The sequence below is a fragment of the Ostrea edulis genome, chromosome 8 (genome assembly GCF_947568905.1).
Source record: "Ostrea edulis chromosome 8, xbOstEdul1.1, whole genome shotgun sequence".
In the NCBI taxonomy this organism is placed as follows: Eukaryota; Metazoa; Mollusca; class Bivalvia; order Ostreida; family Ostreidae; genus Ostrea; species Ostrea edulis.
In genome coordinates this window covers 38,026,699-38,039,580 of record NC_079171.1, presented here as the reverse complement: position 1 = coordinate 38,039,580, position 12,882 = coordinate 38,026,699, and the positions used below count along the sequence as shown (strand labels likewise).

At 37.4% G+C, this 12,882-nt stretch overlaps 1 protein-coding gene across 2 annotated transcripts in view; it reads left to right on the top strand.

Annotated features, from left to right (window-relative positions):
* Nucleotides 1–1,957: 1,957 nt before the first annotated feature.
* LOC125661558 (uncharacterized) overlaps nt 1,958–12,882 on the top strand; it is a 45,948-nt gene continuing 35,023 nt past the window's right edge. Inside the window, exons 1-2 of one of the 2 annotated variants that reach the window (XM_056146030.1) lie at nt 1,958–2,276; nt 7,842–8,469. In XM_056146030.1, the coding sequence (XP_056002005.1) occupies nt 7,937–8,469 (533 nt within the window). In that variant the 5' untranslated portion in view covers nt 1,958–2,276; nt 7,842–7,936. The remainder of the gene's footprint in view (nt 2,277–7,841; nt 8,470–12,882) is intronic. The other variant, XM_056146031.1, reaches the window with a different exon arrangement.

The following is a 12,882-nucleotide window of genomic DNA, read 5'->3' as shown; positions in this document are numbered from 1 at the left end:
ACAAACATGGACCCCTGGACACACCAGAGGTGGGATCAGGTGCCTAGGAGGAGTAAGCACTCCCTGTCGTAAGAAATCTCCCTTTCGATGGTGTCAGTGTGCTGCACTATTTATGGATCTATAACTTTTTTTCACAAAGAGTTCTCTGATCATCTCAAGGGTGGGGCACACATACACGAAATGTGCAAGATCTTCAGGCTCCTAACCACACAGTGGACAAGTTGGGTCCACTTCATGTTGATTGAAGCGATGTTTGTTTGCCTGTAGGATGTATTGTCCAAGAAGTAACTTACGCCGATACAGATGCTTTGTGTATAATTGTAATTTCTGTCCCAGAGAATACCCATACTACATGATTGTTTTTCCCTATTTTTAGATAATAGATATGAAGATGTTTTAGGTTGATTTCATACGTGTTTCCTATTTTAGCTTGTTTCTCCAGTAGGTATTGTAGGTATTACCCACGCGGCGTTTCCATGTGAACTTTCCTTCTACATGTAGATGTAGGAGAAAGTTGTATGTTGATGGTAGGTCAAACTTTTAAAAACAATCGCTCTAGAATAATCCAACTGAATGAGTTTGTAGACTTAATGGATGGCTGACGCCAAGCAAGTTGGTTGTTTATGGAAGCATAAACTCTTCAGATGTTGCCAAATATGGTCAAAATCTACTGATGGGTTTCTGTTTCTAGTGGTATAAAAACTCCCAGTAGCAAGTATGTCGCAGCATCGGAGACTCTGTCCAGAAGATGTTGGATTTGTTTGTGTCATTTCTTATAAAACATAGACATCATGGACATGACTTTAAGTAGAGAGTCGTACCACATCCAATCCGTATATAAGTCGTGGCAGGAAGTAAATTTTGATCAAGTGAAACGAAACCTTCGGATTTAATCCATTGGTTCCATGAAGCCCAGCACCCATTAGGGTATACATTGCTTTCCCTGACGAACGTACACGATCTTGGGCACCGTTGTTGTACTATGTCTGGATGTATAATCATGTATCATCATCGTATGTGCGTTAAATTGCGTTGGACACTGATAGATGAGATTAGTTTACGTGAAGGTCGTGTTCCTGTCTTCAGTAGATGTACATAGTATTGTAGATTTGGTTTCGCTCAGCTCGTAATGTTCCTGGATTGTATAGGATTCCCGTATCTCCAGCATTGGCTGTAGATCTGGAGCGGATCACGTGATATGAGATATCTGCTACGGTTGAGGTTCCGAAATTGATGACACCAATATGAAAGCCTGAGCTAGCATTCCCATAAATTTGCAGCAGAGGGTCTATGAATGTTTTGTATTATAAAATAACACATAAGGACATTACTCAATAACGCTCTATACCGTGTCATCAGGTCATTCCGATATCAGGACATTACACCCTTGGTTTATTTCAAACCTAAAATTATGAAAAATAAAATGCAGGAAATATTAAAAATAATAAGTTAAATATCTTAAAATATATACCAACTCATAAGCATAATTGATTTGGATGCATAAAACATCGTAAAAATGTATCATTTTTGTGGAAATGTCTTATCAGGACATTACACTAAATATTTGGACATTATACCCCTTGGGTTTGAAAATGATGAATTATTATGCATTCAAATGCATTTAATTTTTTAAAAAATTAGTATTTTATGAAAGGAAAACGTATATTTAATTGGATCAAATCTTAAAATATCATATTTTTTAAATATGCTTTAGTGTAAATAGAATTATTGTCCATTAGGTCAATCAGGACATTACACTTATTAGGTCATTACACCGACCCGGTTTTATATTGTGACATGTGCGGGGGAGCATCCCTCTCCTAAAATATTACAATTTGTCATCGAAGGTGAATATTATGTTTACAGGAAAGCAATTTTTAAATATAGATATATTTAAAACGTCGATTGCCTGTGGATGTAAGTTACACTTAATCCTGGGTCGAATCATCTGGAAGGCGAAACGTCCCACTACCGTTATGGTGACGTTAACTTACAAATAATGCGAACGAGAAGATCTTACTTTACACCATGTTGCACCCTAAACGTTGAGTTATCTTAGAAAGGATATCTGAAAGGAGTCATCAATTGTCTTATATTGTATACAGGTTGAATTTACCATGTGCATAATGCGATTGACACAGTGAACAAGTGACACACTAGCATCTAGGAGGAAATTTTGGACAGACAGGAATTCGAACCCGGAACCCCTAGGCCTAGTGTATTACTAGCCAGATGCATTATACCTAACCGCCAATCCATCTAGGTCGACATCGACGGTCAGTATAGCCTTAACTCTCCTTTAATTGTCTTCCCTTCTTCCTAGAACAGTTTTAAACACAGGCGTTTGAAATTTTATCAATAAAGTCAATAAAATTTACTTGATTGACCAAGCCATGAGCTATGCGTAACGCATAGCTCATGGCTTGGTCATGTGAATTTTATTGACTTTATTGATAAAATTTCAAACTCCTGTGTTTTAAGACACACAGTCCAGAATCTTTTCACCCCAGACAGAAAGTGATACCAGCATTTACCTGTTTACAGTCTTTGAGCAGGGAGGGATCTTTATCGTGCCACACCTGCTGTGGCATGGGACCTCGGTTTTTGCGGTCTCATCCGAAGGTGCAGAATTTTAGATTAAACTTTACCATGTTTACATTATGTACTCAGACAGGGGGAGATGGGGGCCGAATGAATGTAAGGAAACTGAACGAGGGACTGTTTTGGTGTTTACTTTTTAATGGGAAAAATGTCTTGAACATGATGAAAACAAAAGCCTTTGGGTTTAAAAAATTCCCAATCTGAAGAAAATTATTGCGATGAATTTTACACTCCATAGTGAAACAGGGTTGGTTAGCACTGATTGTCACAAGAAAAACACCAAACTCCTGGCTTAGCTAGGTTCATTCATTTATTTATCGATGCAATCTGATGCTGATATATACACTTAAAATGTATCTTTTCGACCCTATAACAAATAAAACATACATAAATATCATTTCATAATAATATACATTATATCACGCATAACATATCAGTCACAATGAAATGATTTGACATTAAGAGTTTTATCCCTTAATCTAGATAATCTAAATATGTACATTATGCTTACATCTCACAATATTTCATTATGAGTACTATGAAACTTATAAATGTCATAATATATATAATAGGCAATATATTCCACCTCTCTATATGGGACAGAGCCCAGTGCAAATACTAGCTAACTGATTTAATATCAACTGGATGTTCCAGAAACAATCTAATTAAAATTAGATGTTGGATCCGCTAGCATACTTGCTACACAAACATCTAAAAACATCCCATAGAGGGTCACGTCAGAGGTCAAATTCGGTATCACTCTAGACTTATCGGCTTCAACAAACATTCAATGATTTTGCCAGCGGTGATTTCATTGGTCAATCAAATTTGACCTCTGATGTGACCCTCTACGAAATGTTGTTAGATGTTTGTGTAGCGAGTATGCAATCGGATCCAACATCTAATTTCAATTAGATTGGTTCCAGAAATAAATCTGTCAATAAAAATACTTAATCTTAGGACCATTATTTGTTTTATCAGTATTAAACCACTTATTCCAAATCCTTTGACTTTAATATGAATTACAAGGTTTTACTTTTATTTGATAATTCAAACTTGCACCCTTCTTTCAAAGTGAAATTAATTATACAGACATGTTGATAAAGAAGTTAATACTTATTGTCCAGTCCGTATAAAGTCTAAAATATCATAAATATGTCTTGTCAGCAAACTAGAACTTTCTGTCAACTTGCTACTTCAAAATCTCTGGTAAAAGTACCTGAATAAAACTCAGTCACAAGAACCAATGAAAGTTCAATACAAGCCCTTTAAACTTGACCACATGACCACTCACTTTTATGGGGTGGATCTATAAGTTAAAACGTGAACATTCTGCATGATAGTTTGTTTTTATTTTTTTATAATTAAGATAAAAAACACACTACTACAATAGGGATGCCCGGGACTCGAAAACTGTAGTGACTGCCCTGCTTTATTGATAGTACTGCAGGGCTTTCAACAAATTTAAAAGTAGGAGGCTGAAATGAAAAAGTAGAAGGCGATCCAATGCTTGGCGCCCTTACGGCCAGAAGCTCTGGGGTAAATGACGCAAAATCCTGCATTCTGGCGGTTTCCTGGCACTTAAATGCAGCTTTGAAATTGTCATTTTTTTGCCTGAAATTTTTACTTTTGCCATGAATTTATTGTTTCATATGTGAAATTTTCTGTTCATGCAAAGACTTAAAAAATTCAACATTGCAAAGTACTAATTTTGATGAAAAATGAAAAATAAAGTGCATCAAGATAACTACACTGTACATGTAATTATTTTTTGCAATGCTGTATCAATTAATTTTTAAGTGTCTTTGCTTGAACAGAAACTTTCACTTTTATTTCTACATTTGTACTGAAAGTTTATAAGACTGAATTGTTTTGTAAGAAAGTTTCTACATGCAGAAAGTATTGTTGAAATGAACTAAACTGCATGTTTTGCTCACCCCAATATTTTTTTTAAATAAAACCCAAACAATCTTTATTACAAATTAATAAGTATATAACATTTAAATGACCTATAATTTTATTTTTCCACAAATTCAAGTTAACAGCTACAGATTTGTTGGTAACATAGCGAATTTGTGCTGAAAAATTCTACTTTCGTTTTTATTAAATACCACATGGGCATTTGCAAATTAAAAAAATAGCAAGTCTGAAATCTTTCCTGATTAAATTCTGTTTTCGCTTTAAAATTGTTGATTGATATTATACTCGTGTCACTTTCACTTCTGGCCTTTTTAAAGCCGAAACTGAACAGGGTATTTGTTCTCTTCATTCCGTCAACATCATTGATTTTTACGTTCAGGACTTGTTATCTTTCGGAACTTCTCGTCTGTGTTGTCACGAATTGGGTAAATCCGAGGCTTTCCGACTATTGCAATTGACGTATTATTTTCTACACCAACAGACGACCAATCAGGTGCCGGTATTTACCTGAACTAAATTTAGCGCAAGTAAACACGTTTTTACATCCTGGTTGATAAAGGCCGCGATTTCTGAGTCTACTAAAGTTTGGAAGATGTTTAAAGTTTTATAAAAGTTTTTTTCATTGGACATACATTTTTGTCACTAAAGTAGCCGGCACCTAATGTTACTATAGGCGGCGGAAATTTGAAAGCCCTGGTACTGACGACTGTAGTGGTAGTGTTGTCAAATCGGATGAAAATCATAATCGATTAATCGGTAGCATCGGATGACTGTAACTGATCAATGATCGGCATATAATCGGATTGGAAACTTTTTGGGTAAGAAATTATAATAAATGAGTAACATTACAATTTCAAGATCATTGACACTCACTGTATGTAGTCACTATAGTGTGTAAATTACTTATACACATCTTTTAGATAATATAAATCTTAATTATCATTCACTTATGTTTTCTGAGTCAAGTAAAATGTTGAATTTTCATATGCACAAGATTTATTTGAATCTGGAAAACCAAATGAAACAACTGTTTAATTTTCCGGGTTAGAATAGGTTCTCAGTACCCCTTGCTTGTCATAAGAGGCGACTAGTCCTTCGGATGAGACTGCATAAACTGAGGTCCCGTGTCACAGCAGGTGTGGCACAATAAAGATCCCTCCTTGCTCAATGGCCATAAGCGCCGAGCATAGGCCAAAAATTTTCAGCCCTTCACGGGCAGTGGTGACGTCTCCATATGAGTGAAATATTCTTGAGGGGGACGTTAAACAATATTGTTATTCAATCAATCAATCGAGGGTTTTCACGTTCTGACAATATCTTTAAAAATCTTCTTCTCAAGAACCACTGAGCCAGAAAAGCTGAGATTTATATGAAAGCTTCCTGATATAGACATTCTAAATTGTTAAAATCATGGCCCCTGGGAGTCGGATGGAGCCACAATAGGGGGTCAAAGTTTTACATACAAATATATCGGAAAAATCTTTAAAAATCTTCTTCCCAAGAACCACTGAGCCAGAAAAGCTGAGATTTATATGAAAGCTTTCTGATATAGTGCAGATTTAGGTTTGTTAAAATCATGGCCTCCTGGGGTCGGATGGGGCCACAATAGGGATCAAAGTTTTACATACAAATATATATATACAGGGTTCGAAATTAACTTTTTCAAGCACTAGTCCGTACGGACTAGTCACTATTGATTTTCACTAGTCCGCAAAGCATTTCACTAGGTCCGTCCAGTATATCATATTAAATGATCTTCATTTTACTCAATAGTATTATATCAAACCAAAGAAATATAAACCCCCCCCCCCCAAAACAACAACAGTTGCAAGCAATTCAGTTTTTGACACCTACAGAAGAAAAAGATCACCATACTTGATTTCCCATTCAAGATCTTCAGAAGCATACAATATTAACCTCCAACTTAATCCTTTTATAAACGTCCATAAGTGCGTTCGATGTCGACGTTCCCGTTGTTTTCGTACTCAGTTCTTAGAGTCACAGGAGATCGAAATTTTATCAATAAAGTCAATAAAATTCACTCGATTGACCACGCCATGAGTTGTAGTGTTACGGACTCCTGTGTTAGAGTCGCGAATGACGAGAACATGTGCATACAAAAATGCATGTTCTTAAACCACACTACTTGCAATTCCTGCACCTCGAACCCATTCTCGTGACACTTACTCGGCATTAGTAATCGGCAGGATTTTGTGCTCGCTCGAAGAACAGCGGTCTCGAACGCACTCCATGTGTTTGTAAGATCAGGCTGTCATAGTCACGCAAACACTTAACCATGCATGTAAATGACCATAAGTTCAAATATCTAAGAGACTCATCTTACTAAAATCGTAACCAATTCAAGATTGATTTACGGATTTTCACTAGTCCGTACGGACTAGTGCTATAGAAAGTTTACTAGTCCGACACGTTTTTTTACTCTGACTTACGGACATGAGGTAATTTCGAACCCTGATATATAGGGAAAATCTTCTCAAGAACCATTGGGCCAAAGAAGTTCACATTTACATGAGAACTTTCAAAAACAATGGCCTCCAGGGGTAGGTTTGGGGCCATAATAGGGACTACGGTTTTACATGCAAATATATATGGAAAGTCTTCTGATATTGACCAAGGTGACTCAGGTGAGCGATGTGGCCCATGGGCCTCTTGTTTTTATACATGTAATTGAGAAACCCTATCTGATCAGTCCATATCATTCCGGATTTTAATCGATGATAAATTACTTTTGGAAAAATTCAAAATAGCTATCACCGTCAATATGTAAATACATTTTGTTTCATTAATACAATGAATTTGATATTTATTTTTGACATTTTAAGAAGACTTATGAGAACTGACTCCTACCGTATTATACTGTACCTGCAACATTATTCTTGACATGATAAACGATAGAACATGATACATGCACGATAGGATAGGATACATACACGATACGATAGGATACACGATAAACCAGATAAATGCAAAACCTGATAAAAAAATTGGAGGAAAACCAAATCATTCGAGGTGGGACAGAATATGAACTCCGTTGTTGAATTCAAATAATGCTCAAAAAGTTGTGAAAATAAATTTTTCAATATAATAAAGATGTTTTACCTGCCTATACCCTACCTACTTTTTCTTTAGAGTGGTATAGCTTAAGGAAACACATTTCATTTTGGCCCAATGGTAATATACTGTACGTAAGTTATTAATGGTAATGTACAGTAAGTTGCAGAGTATAGTACTGCCCACAGATTACATTATTTAGTCATTGATTAACTATGTTCCATTTTATTTTGTTCATATTTTTGCAGGTGTCTTATTGGAATCATCCAAAAAAGAAAGTTCAGAGGAAATCTTGGACAGACATACAGAAATCAGCGGACCACCTACCAAAACTGAGACTTTGATGGAAGAGCCAGAGAGAAGCAAAGAAATGAGTGGATCATCCACCAAAAATGAGAGTTTGATGAAAGAGCCAGAGAGTCACACAGAAATGAGTGGATCATCCACCAAAAATGAGAGTTTGATGAAAGAGCCAGAGAGTCAAACAGAAATTAATGGATCATCCATCAAAAATGAGAGTTTGATGGAAGAGCCAGAGAGTCAAACAAAAATGAGTGGATCATCCACCAAAAATGAGAGTTTGATGGAAGAGCCAGAGAGTCACACAGAAATTAGTGGATCATCCACCAAAAATGAGAGTTTGATGGAAGAGCCAGAGAGTCAAACAGAAATTAATGGATCATCCACCAAAAATGAGAGTTTGATGGAAGATCCAGAGAGAAGCATAGAAATGAATGGATCATCCACCAAAAATGAAAGCTTTAAGGAGGATTCAGAGAGTGGCATGGAAGTCAGTGAAACACACAGCAAAGGCGAGAGGTCAGGGAAGTTAAAAAAGAATGTGAAAAACAAGGGACCACCTCGAAAGAAAATAAGGCAAGAAAAGGAATTAGTTCACCATAACTAGTCTTTTTAAAGAAGGTTTTTGTATGCCTGTCCAAGATGGAACATTTGGCGATTATGTCCATCTGTCCTGTTATGGAAATGGAAAGAAAATATGCTTTCTAAGTACATTGGAAGTAAATGAAAATGTTTTTTATGATATTGTTTTTCAATATTGCAGTCTACGCCAATTCGATGAGGTCTCTGTCATCTTGTTTTGGCATAGACCTGTGGTCTATACCAAGTTTTAAACCAATTTCAAACACTGTATTCCCGTGGGTATCCGGGTTAGAATAGGTCCTCAGTACCCCCTTACTTGTCAGAAGAGGCGACTAAATGGGATGTTCCTTCGGATGAGACTGCATAAACCGAAGTCCTGTGTAACAGCAGGTGTGGCACGATAAAGATCCCTCCCTGCTCAATGGCCATAAGCGCCGAGCATAGACCTAAATTTTTCAGCCCTTCACCGGCAGTGGTGACGTCTCTATATGAGTGAAATATTCTCAAAAGGGACGTTAAACAATATTCAATCAAACACTGTAACAAGGGTCACATGATTTTGTCCCATGCACACTCATATGAATATGATTAGGCTGCCTAAAGTTAATTCTATGTTTAACGTCACCCGTGCGCGTAGGTTTCGGCGAAATTGCCGTTTTGAAAAAACAAACAAATCCGGATTTGAAGTAGTTGTTCAGGTTTGGTTTTTCATTTAGCGACTTAATTCTACATCCCGCGTAAGAGGGAAACGCATTGCAAAATTGGATCAGAGGTCCTTACATGAAGAAAATGGAAGTATATGCTACTATTAAAGTAAAGAAAACGTACAAAGATGGTTTGAACCGAACTAATCTCAGCGAGATTCATCGAAGCTGGATATTTGGAATGACGCCTCTTCCGAATGTCAGACCAGTGTCACACAAAGTGATTCGGGAAATCTTGCCTGAACTTCGGTTGCTTTTTGCGATTAAAATGGGTTAAACTGAATTCCTTGACCGCTTCAACTTTTCGCCTTAGACATCCTATTAACTCCCAATAACAATGAAACATGCATTTTTTACCTTTACATGGTGTAAATCCCATAGTAAATAAAGATGGCTATTTTCGAAGCCGTTGCAAACGGCCACCATTTCATATAAAATTTACCTTCTCAACAATGAAGAGTTCTGATATACTATTTCATGACAGTTTGTACTACGATTGGAAATACAGAACTTACTGATTGATAATTACTTTGTACAAAGCATTTAATCATAAAAATTAAAATCACTAAAAAGAAAACTAATATTTTAATCAATTTATTTGAAGGCGTCCTAAACTATTGGAACCCCCTGCCTTGTGTTTGTAGAATACTGATCTTTTAGTTGTGGTACACCAAATTAGCATCTTCCTTTCAAAACTGATTTATAGTACATAGAAAATTGTATAACAAAAACAAAATCAACACAAAACAAAGTAAAGCATATTTTGAACTTTAAGATGTGTCATTACAAAAATATATGAAATATTGTCATAATAATTTTAATTGTAACTGTGAGTCACATGTGTCTAGCAACCATTTCCACAAAAGGAAAAGCTTTCCTTTAGTTTACTGTTTGTGGTGATGACAATCCATTGTTGTTATCGCAAGCCACTCCTCTGCTCACCCAATCTGCAAGGTGTGTTCGCAGAGGGGATACAAACCCAGATTAAGGAAAAAGTCTTTGCTGGGAAAATTTACTTGGACTTGAAAATCAAATCCTACAATGTGTTTAATTTGACATATTACTTTTTTGGTCACTAAATTGGGTTATTGTAATTGACTTGGACTTGAATATAAAACCCAACAATGTCTATTATTTGAAATTGTTGATTTTTGGGGTCACTGGATAGGTGATTTTCAATAGATACACATTTGTTTAAAATTTTTGTTTGTTTATTTTTTTCCTCCCTCCCTCGTAGGTATTGAAGTTTTGAGGTGACGTTAAACGTAGAATTAATTTTGAACAGCCTTATGATTAATAAACATTTAATGGGCTTATCATGTGCTGTGGCAGTGCACCTTATTTGCTAAAGGATTTGAAAATTCAAGATCGATTTGTGTAAATATTCAATGTTCTCTGAGATTTTGATTCAGGGACATATATTTTTTGGCCTGTTCGTCTGTCTGTTGGCCTGTTTGTCTGTCTGTTGACCTGTATGTCTGTTGATCTGTTCGTCTGTCTGTTGACCTGTTTGTCTGTCTGTTCGTCTGTCTGTTGGCCTGTTTGTCTGTCTGTTTGTCTGTCTGTTGATCTGTTTGTCTGTCTGTTCGTCTGTCTGTTGACCTGTTTGTATGTTCGTCTGTCTGTTGACCTGTATGTCTGTCTGTTGACCTGTTTGTCTGTATGTTCGTCTGTCTGTTGATCTATTTGTATGTTCGTCTGTCTGTTGATCTGTTTGTCTGTATGTTCGTCTTTCTGTTGATCTGTTTGTCTGTCTGTTGATCTGTTTGTCTGTCTGTTGGCCTGTTTGTCTGTCTGTTGACCTGTTTCTCTGTCTGTCTGTCTGTCTGTTGACCTGTTCGTCTGTCTGTTGACCTGTTTCTCTGTCTGTTTGTCTGTTGGCCTGTTTCTCTGTCTGTTGACCTGTTCGTCTGTCTGTTGACCTGTTTCTCTGTCTGTTTGTCTGTTGGCCTGTTTGTTTGTCTGTTGACCTGTTTATCTGTTGGCCTGTTTGTCTGTCTGTTTGTCTGTCTGTTTGTCTGTCTGTTGGCCTGTTTGTCTGTTTGTTGGCTTGTTCGTTTGTATGTTGACCTTTTCGTCTGTCTGTTGACCTGTTCATGTGTCTGTTGACCTGTTTGTCTGTCTGTTGACCTGTTCGTCTGTCTGTTGACCTGTTTGTCTGTCTGTTGACCTGTTTGTCTGTCTGTTCATCTGTCTGTTGACCTGTTTGTCTGTCTGTTGACCTGTTCGTCTGTTGACTTGTTCGTTTGTCTGTTGACCTGTTCGTCTGTCTGTTGACCTGTTTGTCTGTTGACTTGTTCGTCTGTCTGTTGACCTGTTTGTCTGTCTGTTGGCCTGTTTGTCTGTCTGTTGACCTGTTTGTCTGTCTGTTCGTCTGTCTGTTGACCTGTTCGTCTGTCTGTTGACCTGTTTGTCTGTCTGTTCGTCTGTCTGTTGGCCTGTTCGTCTGTCAGTTATCTGTTCATCTGTCTGTTTGTTTGTCTGTGTGTTGGCCTGTTCGTCTGTCTGTTTGTGTGTCTGTTGACCTGTTTATCTGTCTGTCTGTTTGTCTGTCTGTTGACCTGTTTGTTTGTCTGTTGGCCTGTTCGTCTGTCTGTTTGCCTGTTCGTCTGTCTGTTGGCCTGTTTGTCTGTTTGTTGGCTTGTTCGTCTGTCTGTTGACCTGTTCGTTTGTTGTTGACATTTTCGTCTATCTGTTGACCTGTTCGTGTGTCTGTTGACCTGTTTATCTGTCTGTTGACCTGTTTGTCTGTCTGTTCATCTGTCTGTTGACCTGTTCGTCTGTCTGTTGACCTGTTTGTCTGTTGACTTGTTCGTCTGTCTGTTGACCTGTTTGTCTGTCTGTTGGCCTGTTTGTCTGTCTGTTGTCCTGTTTGTCTGTTGGCCTGTTTGTTTGTCTGTTGACCTGTTTGTCTGTTGACCTGTTTGTCTGTCTGTTCGTCTGTCTGTTGACCTGTTCGTCTGTCTGTTGACCTGTTTGTCTGTTCGTCTGTCTGTTGGCCTGTTCGTCTGTCAGTTATCTGTTCATCTGTCTGTTTGTTTGTCTGTGTGTTGGCCTGTTCGTCTGTCTGTTTGTGTGTCTGTTGACCTGTTTATCTGTCTGTTGGCCTGTTTGTCTGTTGTCTGTTTGTCTGTCTGTTGTCTGTTTGTCTGTCTTTTGACCTTTTTGTCTGTCTGTTGGCCTGTTCGTCTGTCTGTTCGTCTGTCTGTTGGCCTGTTTGTTTGACTAGTAAAACACTTTAACCTTGATTATATCTTTTACGCAATAAGAGTCTTAGCTTTCATATTTGGTATGTATATATGTATTTCTATGCCCCCCTTTGAAAAAGAGGGGGCATATTGTTTTGCAACTGTCGGTCGGTTGGTCTGTAGACCACATGTTGTCCACTCAATATCTTGAGAACCATTCACTTGATGATAATGATATTTCATATGTGGGTTGGTTATGAGTGGAAGATGACCCCTATTGTTTTTCAGGTCAAAAGATCAAGGGTCAATCTACTCTGGACATAGGAATATAATGTCCGCTCAATATCTCGAGAACCATATGCTTGAAAGACATCATACTTGGCACACTGGTACATCCTAAGGAGTAGATGACCCCTATTGATTTTGAGGTCATGTGGTCAAAGGTCAAGGGTCAAACTGGGCATAGGAATATACAGACCATTCAATGTCTAGAGAACCCTTTGCTTGACAGATAT